Source organism: Falco rusticolus, chromosome 6 (genome assembly GCF_015220075.1).
Source record: "Falco rusticolus isolate bFalRus1 chromosome 6, bFalRus1.pri, whole genome shotgun sequence".
NCBI classification, from domain to species: Eukaryota; Metazoa; Chordata; class Aves; order Falconiformes; family Falconidae; genus Falco; species Falco rusticolus.
This window is the reverse complement of record NC_051192.1, coordinates 68,044,989-68,066,768: the sequence shown is the minus strand read 5'-3', so window position 1 is coordinate 68,066,768 and position 21,780 is coordinate 68,044,989. Positions and strand designations below refer to the sequence as shown.

The following is a 21,780-nucleotide window of genomic DNA, read 5'->3' as shown; positions in this document are numbered from 1 at the left end:
TTTTTTATTTTTTTTAGCACTGATCTGCTTCTTTAGTTTGTACCTGACTGTTAGTATTCCTGGTTTGTTGCCTTTTAGCCTAATTTTTTGTGAACCTTTTTGCCCTCTAGCAAAGCTCTAAAGATGAACTATGTACCTTTGATGGTAAAATTAACTGAAAAGTCATCTCAGTGATGCTATACTGTTTTGCAGTAGACTTCTTCAATTGTTCTTTTATTACTCATTGCCCATTTACCAAGTGTGGGAAGCTGAGAGTCACGTACATCAGCAGAGTTTGTTGATGCGGTGAAAAATGGTATACCGAAAGTCATTTTTGGTAATAATACCTCTCAGTTTTGTAGGATACTTCCATTTTCAGAGGAGCTGTCCCTTTCTGTGGCACTTCATAAAGTTAACTGTCAGCAGACATTTGTTCCCTGTTCTATCTAAAGAAAGGAAAATCGTAGTTAACATACACAGTTTATGTACAGGTGATTCACTTGAACTAATATAGGTAACAGAGCACAAAACTCTTACTATAAAGGTTGAGTTTATAGAATGAAGCTTAGGGGGTCAGTTTGGGGAAGCCATACGGTATGTGCAAAGCTGTATGTATGGAAGAAAGTGGATAGATGACTGCAACTTCCAGAGGGTGCTTGAGCTGATAAAGTAGTTGCTGCTACAGAAAAGGTGCTATTGCCCCTAACTTCCACATTCTTTGGTGACTGGCATCTTTTAATGAGCTGATTCTTATCACTAATCCACAAGAATGCAAAAAATGAATGAGTTAGATTTCTACTGGCTTATTGAGTTGAACTGGTTTTTCACAGCATCACACAAGTTCAAAACCATAGCATAAGGAAGGCAGTATTAATGTGAGCAGGCAATGGACTTTTTTGACCCTTTTCAGCAGCAGTGTCTGATAAACTAGATCTGCCACCTTGTGAGATTTCTCTTTGGGAATCTGCCTGACAGATGGGCACTGATACTGAAGCATTGGCAAAACAGAGGGGAGGGGAGGAAGAGGGAGAAACAGCAGACAGTTTGACTAGTGATACAGACTGCATCCTTTACATGATATTCTAGAAGTGACTACTTGCACTCCCAGCTTTAGAAGGTACGCTAATTAAATGGCAGCTTTAAATGGTGGAGAAAGAGTACTTCATAAGCTGGAATTCCCTCTACTGAAGGGGAAGAATCTGTGCTCTGGGCTTGAGCTTTTTAAGATGCCTGTTGGGACAGACAATGATGATGGGTTTTCTGTAGTCTGCCAGTTGATTAATATGCAGGTGTAATTTCACTTCTACTGACCCTTTTAGATAACTGCATAGGGCATTGAGCTTCATGGATTTTCATGATCTAAAATGGAAGATATGGGAGAAACTTTATTAATGGCTGTTCTGACAGGCATGCTCTGTGCTCTCGTAGTCAAACTGGTATGAGACCAGCCATAATTCTACTTCACAGAATACTGAAATAGCATCTCAGGAATTTTCTGCTTTGTTTCTCACTGGCATTTATGAAAAATAGTAGACTGCAGCACCCAACCTGCTCCTCTAAAGGCTTTGACTTTCTAACATCTGATGTTACAATGCTAGTTCTTCTTAATAGTGCGCTCTCTTCTTAGCAGTCCCTTATGTGCATTTCATTTGATTTTATTAATTATTTTTAACCTGGAATTTTGACTGTACACCTGGTTCTGTTCTAGTGGTGTCAATCAGCTTTGGTTTTTCTAAAATCACATCCTCCAGGCTTAAGAGTAGCCCAACCATCAAGCAGAGAAAGCAGCAAAGGTGGCAAAAGAGGCTGGTCTGCATGAACAAGATGTTCCTGAAAAATGTCAAACATTTAAAAGGAATCATACAGGAGGTGGAAGCAGGGTCAAGTGACCTGGGGGGAATATAGAAATACTCTTTGAGCATGCAGGGGTGGTGTTAGGAAAGATGAAGCCCACCTAGAGTTAAATCTGGTGAGGAAAATGAAGAGCAACAAGAAGGGTTTCTGAATGTATGCCAGCAGTGGGGTGGGTGTAAAGATACACTCTTGACTCTTCTCAGTGGTGCTCAGTGAATGGGCAAGAGGCAATGGGCACAAACTGAAATAAAGGAAACATAATTTAAACATAATAAAAAAAATGTTTTCACAGTGAGGGTGGTCAAGCCCTGGAACAGGTTGCCCAGAGAGTTTGTGGATTCTTCAGCTGTGGAGATATTAAAAACCCAGCTGTGTGTGATCCTTGGCAATCTGCTCGAGCTGACCCTGCTTTGAACAGTGGTGTTGGACTAGATGGTCTCCAGAGGTCCCTTCCAGCTGTAAAGGCTGTGTGATTCTGTGAACTTTGAATGTTGAATTATTTCTTTTTCCTCTGACACATGCAAAAATACCTCAAAGGTTTGAGAATACAAGATAGTTAGGTATATAAACTTTTTTGAAAATTTTAGCAGTAGTAATTGTGAGGTTTGTGTAGACAATTACATCCTAAAATTGAAATACGGAACTTCTGCAAGTGGCTTGATGCTTTTAAGCCCATATCAGTACTGTATTCTCATACTTTGCATAACTTTAATCTTTTTACATAAAACAAAATCTCTGGTGTGGTGAGGACTCTGCTTACTCAAGTGTCATCTCTTCTTTACTTAAAATGACCTTCCTTTGAAATCCATTGCAAGAAAGCCAGTTGTTCTAGAATCTGAGTCTTTCTCTGTGTGCTCTGTAAGAATGTAAGAAATTCCTGGCTGATTGAGGGACTGGCCCATCTACTCTGGCAGTCTGTCTTTGACTGTGGTGATGGGAGATGCTGTTCAGGGAGAGCGTAGCATAGCCAGTTTCTAGAGCCTCTTCCCCTAACATCAAGAGTCATTGTTTTGAGATACTAGAGGGGTGCATCCCTCTAAATAGAGAGTATCCATTTCTGGGTCTGCTGTCTGAATTTGGCATAATAAAAATGATGGTTCCTGCGTTTTTTGGTTTTGCAGCTGCTGCATGTCAAACATGGTTTCAAAAAATGGTGGTTTCAAGATCTCCTTCCTCAGCTACACCTACCAGCAGATGCAGTTCTGTTCAAGCTACATTGGTGGTGGTGCTTGTCAGTAGGTTAAGAGTCTTTGAAGAACACTGGAAGAAATACAGAAATGCAGATGTTTTGAGGAATTTTTTTTAGGGCATGAGAAAGTTAGATGACAGCCCTAGTCAAAACCAAGGATTGTTGTCTTAAACAGTTCAGTAGTTAGAAAAAAGCCTCTTTGACCTCCTCCTTTGCTAAGATTTATGTTCTTAAGTATGGCACCACTGAGAAGACTGTCAAGAGTGAGGTGTTTGCCTCTTTTCAGTTGAGTGAAAAGATGCTTCAGAAGATCAGCGCTGGTTCGGGCAGATGTAGAAGAGGAGGCTTAAGCGTGGTAGGCAGAGGTTCTGGTTTTACTCTTGCACTTACGGGGTTTTTTTAAGCCTAGTCCATTTAATATGCAGTAGCCTTTGTGCAGTGAGTTTTATCACATATTAGCAAAATATGGTCTACTTGGACGTTGGTGCTGTTATGTAGGTTATCCTGGCAGTGTTTCCTTTGGAAACCCGAAATAATTAAGTGGTGGAAGTATGTCTTAAAGGTTTATTGTCTGTTTCCCCTGAGGACTAGTTGTCAAAAGAATAAATAAATTAGAATCTGCTACACAATTATTAACCTTGTATGTACCTACCAAATGCCATGTATCCATTGTGAGAGTACTTGTTTATGAGAATATTGAAGGAATGGTATAGTGTCTACATAGGTACTGATTTACATACCGGTAGAAAGAGTGCAGAGTTTGTAAAATTTTAGCTGGAGACCTGTACATGCTATCTGCTTGACGATGAACAGAACTTTTCTAATAATTTTTCTTAAAGATACCTGTAAGTCAGAATAGGGCCTAAATTTTAAAACATCTAAAGTTAAAAATATGGAAAGCTTGTGGCTAGATATTAACAGGCTTTTATTATGAAATAGTTTTGGTTGTGGGGTGTTTTTTTCCTTTTTTTCCTGGAGGTTTGCTTGGGTATACAAAGCAATGCATCAAAGGTTGGCATCGTATCGGTGAAGTACATATGATGTTCTAGATTAAAAGAAGGTGTATAAGTAGGTATATCCTTTTTTACATTGAGTGTAAGTGTGTGTATAAATCACAGAATGGCTGGGGTTGGAAGGCACCTCTGGAGATCTAGTGCAACCCCCTGCTAAAGCAGGGTCACCCAGAGCAGGTTGCACAGGATCTTATCCGGGCAGGTTTTGGATGTCCCCAGAGAAGGAGACTCCACAGCCTCCCTGGGCAGCCTGTGCCAGGCCTCTGCCACCCTCAAAGGAAAGAAGTTCTTCCTCTACTCAGCTGGAACTCCCTATGTTGCAGTTTCTGCCTGTTACCTCCTGTCCAGTTGCTGGGCACCACTGAAAAGAGCCCGGCCCCATCCTCTTGACACTCACCCTTAAGGTACCTGCAGGCATCGGTAAGATCCCCTCTCAGCCTTCCCTTCCCCAGGCTAAACAGGCCCAGCTCTCTCAGCCTTCCCTCACAAGGGAGATGCTCCAGTCCCCTTGCCATCCTTGTAGCCCTCTGCTGGACCCCAATAAATAATGAATGCTTATATCCAAATAGTCTTTCATTGATGCTGTTCTGTAAAGGCATGTATGATTTAAGATGGTTCTCTATATTAAATTGCGATCTGAAAACCAGTAACAAGGTGTTTTGGTTTTTTTGTTTTTCTTTTTAATCTACAGATATATTATGTGGCAATGGCTTGATGAAACATCATTAGTGAAGAAAGACAAACATATATAAATTAGATCACTGAGGTATAACTGGGTCTTTTTCCAGTTTAAAGGCCTAAAGGATTAAGGCAGTAAGTTCCTATGTGCTGCTTTTAATTGTGGGTTTGCCTATAGTAGCAAAGGTTCCTTCCTACAAAAGGCCTAAAATAGTATAATTAGATAACAGAAGGTGAAGGATTTTTTGAACGTATGAAAAGCTAAGTGCTTTCTAGGGTGTGTCTCTTTTTTCTCTCTTTTTTTTCTTCTTTCTTTCTTTAAACAAACTTCATCCTTCAGGAGCTAACTTCTTGGAGATTATTTTCTTCTTTTTTTTTTTTTTTTTTTTTTTTTGGAAGTTTGTTGTGGATGAAGTACTCTCCAGTAAGAGGAAGCCGAATCAGGGTAACAAGTCATTATGTTAGACTTCTTCAAGAATTAAACTGAACCAACAAAAACAGATAACGGGGTTAAGCCTTTTATAGACTGAAATTGACGTTTTAGACCATTATTTGCACCACGGAAGCGCTGAATGTTGAGTACTGCTTGGAGAGGCTGATAGTTTAAACACAAGGATTTTGTATAGCGAGGTACCTGTTTGAAGGTATCATCTGCAGTTTGTCAGGTTTTGGTTTATACTATCGACAGTACCAGTCATCTTTGAGATGGGTATGGCGACTCAGCCACAGGGATGCAAAGTTGAAATTGGCTGTCTCTATATTTTTAACACAATTAAAAATAGAAAGTGTATGTTTAAATTAAACGTGAGAGTTTGCTTATTATGTCTGTACTCACTTTATTGTGATAGTGGGGAAAAAATACATAGAAGCTGTTCATTTGCTTGTGAAGCCATGAGGAATGCTGTGGTTTATGGTGAGACTAGGTATGGGTTTAAGACGCGAGCAGCACAGTTGTGGAGGCCTGGGTTGTGGTGAACCTGTCTCTCATGCACCTGGTCTGTCCATATATCATGAACAAGAGCTGGAAATTGCTCTGGGCTTGCTCAGCCTTCCCTCTTCCAGAGTTCTCCAGAGCTTTGCCCAAAGCTGGATCCATGTTTGCATCTAACCAAAGTGAAACTGAGTCTAGGTTAGACCTCCCTCCTGACCCTAAAATGGACCTGCTATGTCTCCTGAGCTGGAGTGGCTGAGGCAGTTCGGATGTGAGTAGGGAAGGTGGGCGAGAAGTGAAGGTGTAGGACAGAGTGAGATGGGGGAACAGGAGATGGAAATACTCCATGCCTAACATGCAATAACAAGGGTGCTGTAAATGGTGGAGGTTGTGGGTATCTTCCAGGTGAGGAGTTGGCGGTACCAGTATTTTCCTGTCTGGTGTTTGTGCTCAATTTGTAGGTGGCGTTTCACGTGTTTTAAGGCCTATGCGGACATACCAGTTACAAACTGTAATCAGTTAAAACCTAAATGTTAAATTGATACTATTTGCACCAATGAGTTCTGCAAAAAGGATGAAGTATAATAATTAGCCTCTGCTTGTATCGACAACTACGATTTTGTTGTGATTGTTTATTATGCCTCATAATATATTGTTTTATTTTTTAATGTAATCAAGTAACATTGATAGACTTGCTCTGCCATTCTTCCTAGATCCTGCAAGAAAGAACAGCAGCTTTCATGCTCTGTGCTTGACATGCACGCGAGCATTTCTGTTAAGAGTCCCTAAGCATGCTATCAACATACAAAAAGCCACTACCTGTTTTATTTTGCTTTAGGGGAGAGGGAATAAAACCTTTAATAATGTTGAAATAGTAATTTATGCTACACCTTTAATGGTCACAGTAAATTTAGAGACTACACAGTAGTGCACCAGTGTCACGTGTTATATTCCACTGGTTAGCCAGTGCTCTCACCCTTTTTGCTCCTGGGGCCAGAAGTAGTAGTTTTGGTGAGTTAAAAATAGGAACGTTGAGTGCGAAGCAGGTTAAATCTTAAGAGTTTCATAATTCATCTGGCTGTCCTATCTGTTGTAGCCCCTTCTAGCAGTAGCTGTTCATTTAATTTCTGTCTACTGAAGCCTCTGAAACTGTTCCCTAAGCTGCCTAGATTCCCTTCTTAATGTGATATATTAAAATGAAGCCAGCAGCTCCTGCCTGCAGAAGAGCATCCAGGAGCCCAGCTGTACACACTGGCACCATCACTTGCATCACTCTGCAAACCGGCAAGGTTTTGTAGTCATTGCTCTGCAGGAAAGGGCTCTTGCTGCAGTAACCCAGCTGACTCGAGGATGTGGCTGTCCTCTGCGGGCTGCACAGAGCTGCTGTGCCCCCAGCTGGGCAGCACACCAGAGGTAGGGCTGCTGCTGCCTGGCAGCCGCACTCTGTGCTTGTAAGTCTGTAACTCACATTTCTGAGGATGTTTACTTTTCTGTATAGGTTCAAGGTGCGAGTTTCCGAGGCTGGAAGGAAGTGACGTCTATGTTCAATAAAGATGATGAACAGCAATTGCTAGCAGAATGTAAATCTCCAAAATCCAAAGGGTGAGTCAAACCAATTGGTCTATCTGCTATTAAGATACACAAACTGGAACAGAAAATAGCTGTGCAAAGTAGTGAAAGTAGACACTGAGAAACAGTAGTGTTCAACTTCTCGAAGTTAAATCACAGAAGAAGGTTTATGTGCATTTCCAAATCACATAGATGTTAAGCTTACGATGAATAAGGCATGCTGTATTAGGACAGGATGGATATTGTTGATAACCTTTTTTGGTCTGTCAGGAAGAAAAGGGGATTTAGCTGCATGATGATTTTTTTCTGTAGAAAAGGAGTAAAGGTTTCTGAGTAAAAAGGGTCATTTCCACCCTTTCCTCTTAAGGATTAGTGATGGTTTGGTTTAGAAATTCCTTTTTTTTTTACATGCTTTACTTTCTCCTTTGAAGTCTTGTCTACATGTAAAAAAGTGAAGTAGCTGTGCCAGGATGCGCAAATCTTTCCTGTCAGAGCTGAGGTGTTTGCTTGGAACAGTTGCACTGCTGGTACGGTTAGAGCTGTTCTCTGAACAGAACAGACCTCTTCCCAGTACAGTTTTGCTGTTACAAGTACGTGTAGGCTTTACCTACGCATGCTACCTACCTACCTTAGTTACAAATAGGAAAAATGTGCTACTCATCAGTATAGCTGTTCCAGCCAAATATTAGCTTTGATAAGACTTGCTATAGTATGTTTTCTTTCCAGTTTACTTTGAAATATATATATTTCAGTATGCATGTGTGTGTATATATATATGTGCATGGATGTGTGTGTGTGTGTGAAAACATATATATGTGTGTGTATATATATGTCAAAGTGATTTAGAATGTAAATACATACATTTCCATTTGAACCTGTTCAATAAAACTTTCCAAAAGTTCCCAGCTACTGTCCCTGTACAATTTTATGGTGTTATTAGGACGCTAGGTTGCTTGAAGGATCCTTTGCAATTGATGCTGAATATAAGAATCAAGTACCCGGTGAGAGAGCAGAAGTATGAAAACAGAGCTACCACAAATGTGGAGAGCTATTTTAGCATTACTGTGAAAATGGCCTGTATTTTAAGTTTGGGGAAATTTTCCTAGAATTGTATATCATAGTTTTTACTTTACTTTGAAAGAAAAATGCAACTTTTCAAGTGCACTACTCATAAAATATGAGAAGAGTGTTCAGAGTCTGTGACTGGCTTTAGCAATATGAAAATTCTGAATAATCATAAATCCAGAATTCAGTAAAGTAATTTAAAAGTGTTGGTTCAGTTGCTTGTTTTTAAATATGCTACTGTCAAGCTTTCATTAATGGAAAAAAGCTTTTTTAATAGAAATATTTTAAAAAAATTCAGTGGTGGTTTTATTTGTGGAGAAGGAATTTGTATGCTATTAGCAGATAATGTTTTTAATTTGCTGTTTAGCTCATTGAACCCTGAAAGCTGTGTGTTTCACCACCGGTATTCAGCCTTTCCTTATGGTCCATTATTTGATTACATACATAACCCTGCATGTAAACTTATGCATAAATGTTTGACATTCTGTATTTTAAGTACTCCACACTGTAAATATGAAATAATTCAGATTGAAGGTGCTTAATGGGGTAAGAAAGGTGGTAATATGAGTAGCCTTTCCAATGTCTCATTGAGAGAGAAATTACAACTAAGGTTGGTTTTTTCTCTTGTTTTTGGGAGGGGAATTTTGGGTATTCTTACCATAAATACAAAACAACTGTTTTCAAAATATTGTGTAGTTCTTTATGAAATAAATGCCGGTATCTTTAAAAGCCCTAATGCTGTGTGCATCAACTATTTTAGGATATAATGTTTAACTGGCAAGGTGATAAGAGGTATATGAAACTGAGGAACATAGTGAGCGATTGTTAAAGCTGGTGGTAGGAAAAACATTTTCATATTCCTTCTACTGTCCTTCCTCTGGGTTTGTTTTTTGGGTTAGTTTGATTAAAGTTCTAAATTGTTCTAACGCAGGCTAAAATACTTAATACAGTTCCAAAGGCAGTTCTGTGTAATTCATGGGGCGGGTGGGGTATTAAGTGCATTGTTAAATGAAGAAATTAATCACCTCATCACTTACTTTCTAGAACAAATCTAAAGTTAAAGGAGGAGACGAAGTCTGAAAAGAAGCCAGGTTTTTGGGACAGTTTGGTGATAAAGCAGAATGTCCCATCTAGGAAACCAGATGAGATTGAGGGATGGGAACCACCGCAGATTACCACTGCTGACTCTACCAGTGATGCAGCAACTACTTTAAATGACTATACAGCCTGGTCAGGCTGGGAAGATGAAACCAAAGGCTCCACAAAATACACAAACCTGGCCAGCTCAGGAAACAGTTCCAGGTGGAGTATCAAATCAGCTGGAAAGCTGGTTAGTATTAGACGTCAAAGCAAAGGTAACCTTACTGACAACTGGGAAGAACTAGAATGATACTAGTAATGTGAAATGCTTTATAGATAAGAAGAGAAAGGTTCCATGATTTACTTGTATGGTTAAACCAAAATCAAATCTGCTCAATATTGCACCTTTATACAGTACTTTGTTTTATTCAGATTGTTACAAATTTTTGCTCATCTGATAGTAAATTTTCCTATTACATTGTTAAATAGCTATGTTTTCCACACTTAAAGAAAAAACAGAGAATCTATTTTGTGCCTATATTTCACATTCAGACTCTGCAGTATGTTGGATTGTTGGTTTTACCAAAAAAATGTAATTCCTTAGTGAATGTATACACTGGTTGTAAATTTGACTGCCTTATGTAGGAACTTCCACTAGCTTGAGGTCCTGGGTTTTTTTCTGGTGTTTGAGGGTCACTCAAAATTTTAGTTTTGATGCTGTCCCTTTTTAACTAAGAATACTGATATGTCGCTTGCAGGGAGAATGCTTATACTTAGTAGACTGTTTTCCAAATCTTCAGCCTCAGCATATGCTTCAGCTTGTGCAAACAAGATGCTCAACTGTCACAATGTGCTATACTGCGTATGAAATAGGAAAATACTATTCTAATGTAACTCCTTCCGCCACAGGATCTTCACCAATAGTCAGGTCAAATGGGTCTTCCAGAGTTTGTTGGGGTTTTTGTTTGGTTTTTTTTTTAACATATGTATATATTGAACATTGTTTGACAAAGCTAAGCTTCTCACTTTTTAAGACACGTGTTATGCCAAAAATAAAAATGATTGAAAATTTGGAAAGCAGCAGTTAGTAGAGTATAAGATGATCTCTATATTCAGTACCCATAGTGCTGAATCTAGGGATAAGTTGCTTCTTATGGAAGGGCATACATTTTCATTTTTTACAGTAGCCGATCCTTGTTCTATAAACAACTTTTTTGTCTTGTACTGTGTTGTTCCTTCCCCTCCTGCCCCATAAGCAGTGATTGAATTACACTCCCGCATTTTCAGGGTAACTGAGTAACTGAGCCATTGCAAGTATGTGCATGCATACAACTTCTGAAGCATTGTTGTTATAAAGCTCTGTCTTACTAGCTACTGATACTTTAATTTTTTGGTAAAAGAAGGTGAAGTGTTAAACTTGAGATTTGAAATGTATATACGATACTAAAAGTGCCTCTTTCTAGCATATTGTCTCTCATTAGCAGCGCGGCTGATGTCAGATCCAAAGTTGGTTTCCATTTTGTTTATATGACCTATATAAATACTACTTTAACATTCATGGAAAAAAATCAAACCAAAAGTTTCAGAAAAAATGAACAGTAGGCCTTTTCTCCCCTGATTGTTAAACTGGTGTAACAGAACTGAAAACTTGTTGACTGCCTAGCAGTATGGCCGGTACAGTCGGAAGGTCAGGTTAGCATTTCGGAGAAAATCAGCATTTTTGAAAGAAACCATCTACCTTTGTGTAATGGATGTCTTGTAAACGTGTTTTTGCAAGAAGCTTATGCTGATGAAAAGGGATGCATGCACTTTTCTTCTAAGGTTGTACCATGTTTCTGTTACGGCCACATTACCCCTTTCTTAGATCTCACCTCTCTCTTCCATTTCACGTAAATATTTCTGGCTTACAGTTCCTGCATAGCTATTTTTTTGAGATTCCTGTTGAGATGTGCCTGGAGGGAAACTGTAGCAAAATGTCTTTGGCTTTGTTTTTTCCCCCAGTATTAGTAGGATATTAAAAGGCAATGTTCTTAAGTTTATATAAAAGAACATCAGCGTTTTGTGTTACAAAACAGGATCTTATAACTGGCAAATGTATTTGTAAAATTGGCATTATATATTAAGAAAAATACGACTAGAGGAGAAAGAGTTAGCATTTATATCGCATCATTTAGTCTGTGAATAAACTCTGTATTTGCCTTTGGCAAGTACGTATGCTGAGGTTAATTATAGGAAAGAATGAGTATTCTTGGGTAAAGTATGCTGCATTTTATAGTTCATGGAATACCCTCTAAGGCATGAGCTAGTATTTAATTTGGTTGTTGGTGCTGACCTAAAAGAATGGAAAAAGATCTGCTAGCAGCCCTCAATGTTTTGCTCTCAAAGATGGGCTGAGAACTTTTAATTTCACTCCTGAAGAAACTATTTATACTGTGATGAGTAAAGGTTTTGCCTTGCACATTATACTGTCAAGTGCCTGTTTCTCACCTTGATGATGTGTTTGATGCACAGCTTAACTGCAGCATTTTTCAATTTGTTTTTAAATGTACGGTAAAGAATATGCTCACAACGCTGAAGCCTATTGTAAAACAAAATTGCATCGAAGTGGGAAATTGAGATATGTAAACTTAAGGTTTAATCCTAGTGATGAAAGTTTTTGGTGTGCTTTTCAAGTGGTATTTCTCAGAAATAACCATTCTAAGGATGAACGTTATTAAATTTAATATAATTTATTGTTATGCTTTAATAATGTATTTGTCTGTTGAGAACTCACTGGTGTGAGCTTTTATGTTTATAAACTTGTCTGAATTTTCAGAATGGGGTCCTCTTTTTCTTTTACCTTTTTTTAGATGCTTGACTACATTATACATTTACGGGCTTAAGCTATACACGGCTCCATATGTGGAATAAGTGTAGAATATGTCCCTTAGTATTTGTTTTGAAGTTGCATTTCAATCTATGTGAAATGGTTTAGAGGAAGGTAGCATTAAGATTTATGATAAGATTGCACAAAATAAAATATAGTTTATATTGCTTTCTCATAGCCAATCTGCATGATTGTTGGCGTGGTTTTAACGGGAATTAAAAGCTTCATGTGGCTGTAACTAGTCACTTAACTCTAAGCAAAGTTCTTTCTGAGTATTTTTATTTATTAGCATCATTTGCAAAAAGAAAAGTAGTTATTTTCCATATGAATAAAGATTTAGTTTGAACTGAAATGCCTTATTCTTCTATTATTTTTTTTGTCCCATTTTATTTGTCATGTGAATTGTTTCCATCTGTGTGGACGTTGTGTGCATCTTTGTAGAATACAGCCAAGGAAGTAATAGCTGTGATTGTCCAAACTCAGCGCATCATGCCATCTCAGAAGCTGCGGCATCCTCAATTTAAAGCATGATGCGTTGCTTTCACAGGAAAGAAGTCATTGGGTTTGACAAACAGCAATTTTTTTTTTTTTTTTTTTTTGCCGGTATTTATTGGTTTAAACTTTTTTTTTTTTTAATTTATTGGCTGTTATGAAAGCTTGGGCAGAGCTGCATTCTTTCCCTAAGGATTTCACCAGCTACATGTAAACTGGAAGACCTGGAATGCTCTTGCATACACTGGCCCCGTAATGAGGTGAGACCTGCACGTCCTGGACTGTGACAGAAGTGAGATGCAGCTGCTGTTACCAGTAGATCAGCTATAGAAAGAAGTGTATTGTCAGCTTCTCGTTCTTCCACTTTAGTCCGCTGGCTTTGTTGTTGTTTAAATAGACTTAGCAGGGGACATTGAGGCAAAATGTTTCTTACCAAGAGTGTGTGAACTAGCGGAAACAGAAAATTTTATTCATACAAGTTACATTCTTAGGGGGAAAAACCCCTTATATCGAGATGCCTCTGACTGTACCCAGGTGGGTCAGGCGTACATCTGGGCTAGCGAAAGGAAGCGGAGGGACTTGCATTTCCAGATCCTGGGTAGTCAAGGACCTTGCCAAATTTTGAGCGTAGCTGTTCCCACAGCCCAGGTGAATTTGGCCTGGCATCTGCCTCAATTTTGAAAAATTTTGAAGTGCTTGTTAATTTATATAAATGTCACGTGACAAAACTATAGGTCCCTGCCTCTGTATAGTCTGAAAAGAACATGAAGGTGTGTTGGTTGTTTTTTTTCCTAAATGCCTGCTCGTTGGTTTCTGATGTATCTGGGAAATGAAACCAGCACTATGAAGAAGAAAAGTGATTTCCTAAAAGGTTTAGTCACTGGTGATAGTTTACAAAGGTGTGTATTATTAGATATCTGTCTGTCTCTCAAAAATTTCTTGTAGCATGACTGCTTTGTAGCATACAAGACGGAATTGGACAGATAGGCAAAGAATCCAGTGTAGAAATTGAGAGTGGCATTTATTGTAAATGCAACCAGCATAATAGTGGAAAGAAAATGTTTCTTACATAGTTACAAAGTAATAAAAGAGTATGAAAACAATCAGAAAATTGGGATTTCAATAATGGAAAATTATATGAAAAATATAATAGTAAACAAAGTGTGAGGAGATGATGTTTTTCATATGATACTTAGCAACTGTTATCACTGCTACTGATTAAAGAAATACCTGCTCTGTATTTGTGAAGAAAACTTTCCTGTTCTGTGTCTAGTATTTACTAAAAGATGCAAGAAAGTGACTATATTCTTTTCAAGGCCATAATATAAGTAAAAGCTAGGCTGGCACTTAATTTTTTTGCGCTTTTGAGACCCAAATAACACTAGTGAAAGCTTAATAACATGTTTTGAACTCTGAGTTTGCTATTGGAAAAGAAAAAGCATTACTTTCTGCAGAGAAAAATGCACAGCTGTATTTTGTAAAACTAATTTGTCCATTATTGAAAATAATGATTTCATATTTTGCTTTCTAGTTGTTCTAACCCCTTGTACTGGGAAGACTGACTACACAGTTGAGTTAAAATAATTTTTTCAGAGAATTGGCTGGTTTAAATATTTGAGGTTGTATAGTAAACCAGTTCAGATTTGATACAGAACGGTTCCTTTCTGTCTTCTGGCCTGTCTTGCCTTGTACTTCTTTCCTTGAACCCCCAAATGCTGTTGTCTTGATCATCTGGTTTGTTCAGGAGTCTTGCAGTTCTGCATAAGATTATGGTGCTAAAGGCTTCTGGTGTTGGAGAGATGGAGAAAATACTGTGGTGCGTGTGTTCATGCTGGAGAAAGGAGGGGAGACTCATGTATGCAGAATCCAAGTACTGTACTTGGTATATTGTTATTATTTTACTGCTAAAGCTTCCTTATGTGCAAGATAATGAATATTAATTATTCTTTGCTTTGTTTTATTTTTGTACTTGTCCCCATATACAAAGGCAGTCCTCTCTGATTACATAAAGACCTAGTCTTTGCTGTTTCTGTCATGATAGACACCCACTTTTAGGCAGACTTGCCTTCAGTTTAACGCCTGTGAACAGTTTATCTTTTGAACATTTAGACAGAAACTTGGCAACCAGCATTTGGCAGGACAAACAAAGGAAAACAAGTCAAGCATCATTTCCCATTAGGAAGTAAACTATTGTTTGATAGGATGGGGCACAAGATTCTCAGAAGTCATTCTGCAGATACAGTAATGCTGCACATAGGCTATTGTGAAAATTGGAGACCTAATGAAATACCTCCTTGCTCTTTTTTCCTTTTATAAACTCTACCATCTCCTGAAGCATGTTAACCTGCCCGTACAGTGTGGCTGTCATGCTGCTGCCTGCCAGAGAGCTCATGCATGTTGAACCAAACCCTTCTTGCCAAGGTGGACGGCCTGTTGGCATCTTTAGCCACAGTAGAAGATCTGAGCTCCTGACCTCTGTGGTGAGAACTGGCTGCACTGGGGACAGGAGAAGATTTTCAAGACAAGTGAAGGAGCAGATGTTCTGGCATTGAGGAATAAAGCATGGTATAAAGAGAAGTAAGAAGTCCAGAAGATCTGAAAGTGTTCCTAGGGTGGGTAGTACTAATCTTCGCTATTAGGCCAGGGCTTTAGTGTTAGAGGATCAGAACTAGCATACAGCTAGTCCTCTTTCCCAGTGTTTTTTCTTGATTATCCTCTTCAAGAACATGATTTTTGGCAGTGATGAGCAGTTGGAAAGAATGTGCCCTGTGCACAGGTACAAAACGAAGGTTTTGGGTGCCTTTAACGTCGGTGCGCTAACTCACAGCAAGGACTTCTCTAGATCTGTTCCATACTACTATGCCTATAAATTAGACTTAATTGATCAAAAATGTAGGTGGTGAGTGCAGGTGGTAGAAGACTGTACCTTTAGATGGGGGATTAGTAGAAAGCATATCTGGCCAGCCTGCAGTAAGAACTTAAGTGCTGGTGAGATTAAACTATTGAAGTTGTAGCTGAACTAAAGGGCTCCATCCAGTATCCTGTTTCTTCTTCAAATACTGTACTTTCAGCCTCCTCCCCTTCTCTGCTGTCTTACCAGATTCCTGAGATCTCTAAGAGCTTTCTCCATCCTTCCGTCTCCTTCCTGGCCTCCCTGATGATTCCCCGTTAGCGTTGGGATAATGTTTCTTTTCCCCCCTCTTAGCAGATGAATGACATGCTAAAGGTTGATTTTTCATTGGTTGGGTTTGGTTTGTTTTATTCCTCTAAACCTGTGAATCTGGAAATTTAAGAAGCATCACTTTGAACTTGACAGTTTGGGAATGGGCAAGACGGTGGTTTGAGTGCTCTGCGCCTGGCTTCCACCTCCTGCCCCAGGCATGCTCTTTCGAGCAATCAGAAGCTGGACGAAGGGTCCTCACAGACGTACTGGTGGAGCCTGATTCTCAAAATACACGTGAGAGCCTCCTTGGCAGAAGTGCATGAGGTGGGTGGCCCGATGTCTCTCCCTGTGGCTATGATGCACGTACCTGCAGCCGGTTGAAGGCCTCGCACACAGAGCCTTGTTCGCAGGCTTTGGGGAGTGCGCAGGTGTTCCAGGTCGGGGTGCTCGCCACCTCACTTGTTAAAAGTTGTTGTGCTTGATGCGAAATGGCTAACTAGGCAGTGGAGCAACACCGTCCTGGTTAGTGGTGGTCTCACTTCTGCCCAGTGGCTGTTTGAACACGGTTATGCTTCAGTGCAGGAGGAGGAGAGGGGCTGCGGCTGAAGGCGCTGGATCAGGCCGAGTAGGGAAACCCAGCAGAGTCACAGGCTGGGGTACGCCGCTACAGGGCTGCCGCGGTGTAGTAGAGTATATCTAGTTTTGGCGACTTAGGAAAATACTGCCAAAGTATTGCTTTTATAAATTAGCCAAGTTCTAAAGGGACACCATCAAGTTAAGAAAAGGACTACAGGTTTACAGCTTTACAAGTCTCCAGCAGGAAAAAGTCTAAAAATAACTGCTATGTCTGAGGGAGTAACAGGGACCGAAACGGGGGGAGAGGTGCTCCAAGCATGCAGAAGTTTGTTCTGTCATCTAAGCATTATGTGGGAATGACAACTGACTTCAGCAAATTAAGTGTTCTTCCATTATTATTTTGTTATAAATACCATAGGAATATAGTATTCAAGTGGAAAGAGCATATAAAAATTAAGGAAATTTAGAATTGTGACGACTGTTTGTGTATGCTTTGAAAATTGTTAGAAGGGCTTTCAGCTGAAGGCGCAATGGCTAAGTACCCATGAAGTACATCAAATGTAAAGCTGAACATGTTTTATTCATATTTGTAGAAAAATGTACACATAAACCTGTGGGAAATAAGCATTGCCACCATGTCTGAAAGGCAGTGGGGACAAATCTGCGCGTTGCACAGAGAACAGCCCATGGGAACCAAAAGAAACCCACCTTCACTGGCATTCTCACCTCTCACATTCTGAATCCACTTACCTGTCATGTCCTCGGGTACAGAAACTAAACTTTAAAGGTAACCTTCATCCTACCGAACTTTGCAGGAGTTGGGAATTAAGTTTCAGTGTCTCTTAAGGGGCTGGACCTGAGCCTTGCAGCTGAAAGCATAGAAACAGTGCAAATGAATAGCATAATTAGCTAATACTTCAATATTCTGAACCAAAATTTAACAACTATTTACAAACATTTGATAGTTTGCTTTATTGATGTGGTATCTTTGTATTGAATTGGCAGCCTTAGTTGGATGTTAAGGGTCTAGGCTTACACTGACCCCCAACGTATAGAAGGAAAAAAAAATTCTTTTCATCAAGACTGCTTATTGGGAAAACAGGAGGTGGGACTGTAGTCCCCTCTCCTAAGGACATATGCTTCGTCATACAATGCCACATGGCTAGGCAGGTGCTGCCCACTTTTGGCCGTGATGTTCTGACCCTTAATCATCTAGCCCCGTGATTAAATACTGACTGAGGGCTAAAGAAAATTAATTACTATGTGGGAGTGCAGTAGGTTCAGCTGAAAAGACTGAGGAAGAATGGTTCCACAAATATTACCCCTAAAAATAATTATCTCATTTTGGTTGGATCAGCAACTTGAACTGACTGGCTGATGCTGCATCACTGCCTGCCATGGCACAGGGGAGAGGAGGGTGAATGTGACATGGGATACAACACAGTCTCAAATGTAGCTTTCAGGACAGGGAGTCCCCCAAATTCGTGTTCTAACTGAAAATTTGGCATGAAACAGGACCTCTCATGGACTCTGAAAGAGGTGAGGTCTCCTCAGCTTTTCAAAGTAAGAGTGCAGATGATAAGCTCCCAGAAGACATGTATGCTTGACCTTGCTGGAGGTAAGTCTTGCTCAACTCTCTGGGCGAAAGGTAAGCACCTGAGGCCGTTTCCAGGATGCTGCTTGACGTACTGTCCTGTTTCTCTCTAGCCACTGCAGAGTGACTCCGTGTCTTCTCTCAGAAGCTATGAAGTACTTAGTTTGTTACACAGAAGTCCCATAACCCAGATTTATCAGATGCTGAAGTTGACCAATTTTGTGAAGTTTGAAGGTTTTTGATGAAATCGGCTTCTAGGGCAGTTGTCTAACTTCAAGTGATGTGGCTTAAGAAGTATGTATACTCTGCCTCACTTTCTATATGTACATATACATGACAAAGAGGTTAGAGAGCAATAGCATAAATGCAAAATTAATAAATTTTCCCTCCTATTCATTGCCTCCTTTCTCTACAAGTGAATGAAGAGCTTTCATGCTTATTATTGGCTCAAAGACACACTCATACTAGACTGTTTAGCTAATACAGTTCTTTCTTTGCCACTGACAAAGCTGCAGATATGCTAATTTGTGCAACAGGCAAATCTAAAACATTGTGCTACTATTCTCCCTTCCACTCTCCCCTCTCTGCTAGCCTGCATTGCTTCTGCCTTCCAGGACACAAAATGCCCCAAGTCTGTCAATCCTCTTCCTAGGGGGTATCTCTTTGAGCTAGTTTTGTTCTCACATTTCTGCTTCTTCCTTCTCCAAAAGTGAGTTTATGAATTTCTGTTTCCTCTGCTCCCCATCCCTGGGAAAGAGCAGGGTTCTGCACTTCTGCTTTTTCCAGACTTAGTCCTGTCTGACATCAAAATGGAAAGGCTCACTTGGTGCTTTCTGAACAGGTCCATGCCTACTGTCTTGTCCCAGAAACAGGAGAACAAAACTGTTGGGAGAAAATGTAATACAAGAAGCCGGGAGTCTCTCAGAGACAGGGTTTGGAGGTAAGGACTCCCAGTGGGGCAGGTGTTGGGGAGGGGGAAGGAAGGTCCATTTTTCAAAATTGTAATTTCAGGCTCCTTGTGGACTGCAGTAGAGAATGCCTCTATTGCTTTTGAATCGGTGGTTGTTTTTCAGGACTAGAATGAAATAAAACCCAAATCACCTGAGATCGTGAAGTAATCATGTAGGGGCCACAGTTAGAACATGGTTTCTTACCTTTGCCACTGCAAAATCTGTATGTATATCCAGGTCTTGGGACAAAAGATGAGGAGCAGAAGAAAGCTGTAGATTTGGTACATATTTCAAGGCACCGTTCCTGCTTTAGGAGAATGTGCCTGCCCCTCTTTGCATATGACGGCCAGCACACAGGAGCCCAAAGACAGGAGGTTTTACTTTAAGGCATAACCCTTCTCATGGGTTACAACACTTCAGGTTGCATGAGTAAGTGCTGGTGTAAAGAGCAATGTGATTGATTCCAGTTATCAAAATACATTCTTTACTACAGGCGAGACATTAACAAGATTGTTTTCCTGAAGGTGAAGTCCTTTCCCCTTTCCATCTCATGAACAGAATTAAAAAAAAAAAAACCAACCAAAACCAACCACCACAATACAAATCCTGTTGATCAAAATTACTGCCTTAGCTTTTTGCTTAGGTGATACAATTAAACTCTTATCTTCTTATGCATCTGATAGCATAGCTTGATTAGAACTAACTACATGGTATAAGTTATGTGTCTAGTTTAAGTAATATATTCACTAAATATTTAACTAGCTTGTGGAATGACTCCCAAAGCTGAGTTTTGCCAAGTGTTAAAAGGTTAACACTGCTCATGACAGTGTGATTCTATACTCAGTCTTTAATATGTAAAAAAGAATAAATAATGTATATACTTGCACTGAAATGCTTCTTAGGGCAAGCATGCCCATGTGTTGTGGTTTTTTGGGGTTTTTTTTGTACATAGAAAAAAGTTTGAAAGTCTACCTTACTGGCTTTTGGAGCTGGAGGTCCTGGTGGACACCAAATTGAATGTGCCCTTGCCACATATAAGGTTAGTGATATCCTGCGCTACACCAGGAGGAGTGTTGCCAGCAGGTGGAGGGAGGCAGTCCTTCCCCTTTACTGGTGAGGCCTCACCCGAGTGCTGTGTCCAGTTCTGGGCTCCTCAGTACTCGGAGAGAGATGTGGAATCACTTCCTGGAGGGAGTCCAGTGAAGGGCCATGAAGACGATTAGGGGGCTGGCGCAGCTCTCCCGTGGGGTGAGGCTGAGAGTGCAGGGCCTGTTCAGCCTTGGGAAGAGAAGGCTCAGAGGAATCTCATTGCTGTATATAAATACCTGAAGGCAAGGTGGAAAGAGGATGGAGCCAGGCTTGTGTCACCGGGCACTGAAAGAGCCAGAGGCATTGGGCACCAACTGGAACACAAGAGGTTCCTTCTGAACACAAGGAAATGCATGTTGTAACTGTGAGGGTGACCAAGCACTGGCACAGGTTGCCCAGAAAGCTGGCAGAGTCTTTTTCCTTGGAGATATTCAAAAGCCATCTTGACATGGTTCTGGACAACTCACTGCAGCTAGCCCTGCTTAAGCAGGGAGGTCCCTTCCACCTTCAACCATCCTGCGAGTGCAGAATGAAGCCTCTAGAATACAGGACTACAAACCAGAGTCCTGCTTCTTGTCATCCTAGCTACTGCCATCCTTCAGCAGCTTTTTGCTACAGAAGAGCAAGGCAGCAAGTGGTGAAAAGGAAAGGAATTTTAAGCCTGACTCCTGTCACCTGACAGCTGTAACAACTGAAAATTACAGATACTGCTTTTTCCAAACCTTTTAACTTCTTACAAGCAACTTTAAGTCACCTATGTTCCTCCTCAATTTAAAGGCTAGGGGAGGTCCCTCTCAGCTCTCTCCATACCTTTCCCTGATTTTCACATTATTTGCATCTTTAGTAATGGGCAGCTTCCTAGGCAATGGTGTGTCCTTTCAGAGCCTGCATTCTGCCTGCAGGAGGGATGGTTCCTTGCAGTCCCCAATCAAGAGACTTTCAGTCAGCACAATGGGTGAAGAGCTCAGCGCAGTAATAAACCAAATTCTGACTTTAGAACCCGTCTTTCAAACTCTCCAAGAAAGCAGGTAGCATCCATGTAGATACTTACAGGAAGTTTCCTGAAGGGTAGCAAAACTGTAACCATGGTAAAGGAGTGATTAATGGATGCCAGCCATCACCACCCACTGTCAAGGTTACCTAGGTCATCTAGGGTCACACAGGAAAGCAAGTCCACAACTATTACATTAGTTAAGTTAAATAAATGGGGTGCAAATTGCTGTTAAAATGCTTCTAGTTCCTTAACAAATCCAGTGACTACAGCAGTGCTTGGACTGGCAAAGTGAGGCTTGCAGCAATGTTCTGAATGAAGAGGAAGAAGAATGGACAGCATTGGCTCCACACCCAATTATTACCCATAGTAGCAGACACCTTAATTGAAAGAACGAAAAAACCCTGTATTGAAAAATCCACCTATCAGCAAATTCAATGGATTAGGTCACTATAACCACTGACATTTAAGTTAAAGTGAATAAAACTATCTCCTGAGGAAATAAATATACCCCTCTTCTCATGCAGCCTCTTAACAGTCCATCTGTCCTATTAAAAAAAGTGCAAATACAACCAATTACTGAAAAGCGGTAGCACTTGGACTGCTTGTATGCTTCTCATTCCATTACCCATTACTACTGAGGACAGGCTGTAGAAAGATCTTCGACAATTTGAACTGATTAATCTCTATGCACAAGAGAC

The 21,780-nt window shown here is 40.2% G+C and overlaps 1 protein-coding gene across 2 annotated transcripts in view; it reads left to right on the top strand.

Annotated features, from left to right (window-relative positions):
• The window catches only part of LOC119149753 (testis development related protein), a 28,875-nt gene extending 16,299 nt beyond the window's left edge, over positions 1-12,576 (top strand). For both annotated transcript variants that reach the window (XM_037391418.1, XM_037391417.1), the window contains 2 exons: positions 7,143-7,246; positions 9,323-12,576. In XM_037391418.1, coding sequence (XP_037247315.1) covers positions 7,143-7,246; positions 9,323-9,668 — 450 coding nt within the window. In that variant the 3' untranslated portion in view covers positions 9,669-12,576. The remainder of the gene's footprint in view (positions 1-7,142; positions 7,247-9,322) is intronic.
• The last annotated feature ends 9,204 nt before the right edge of the window (positions 12,577-21,780 follow it).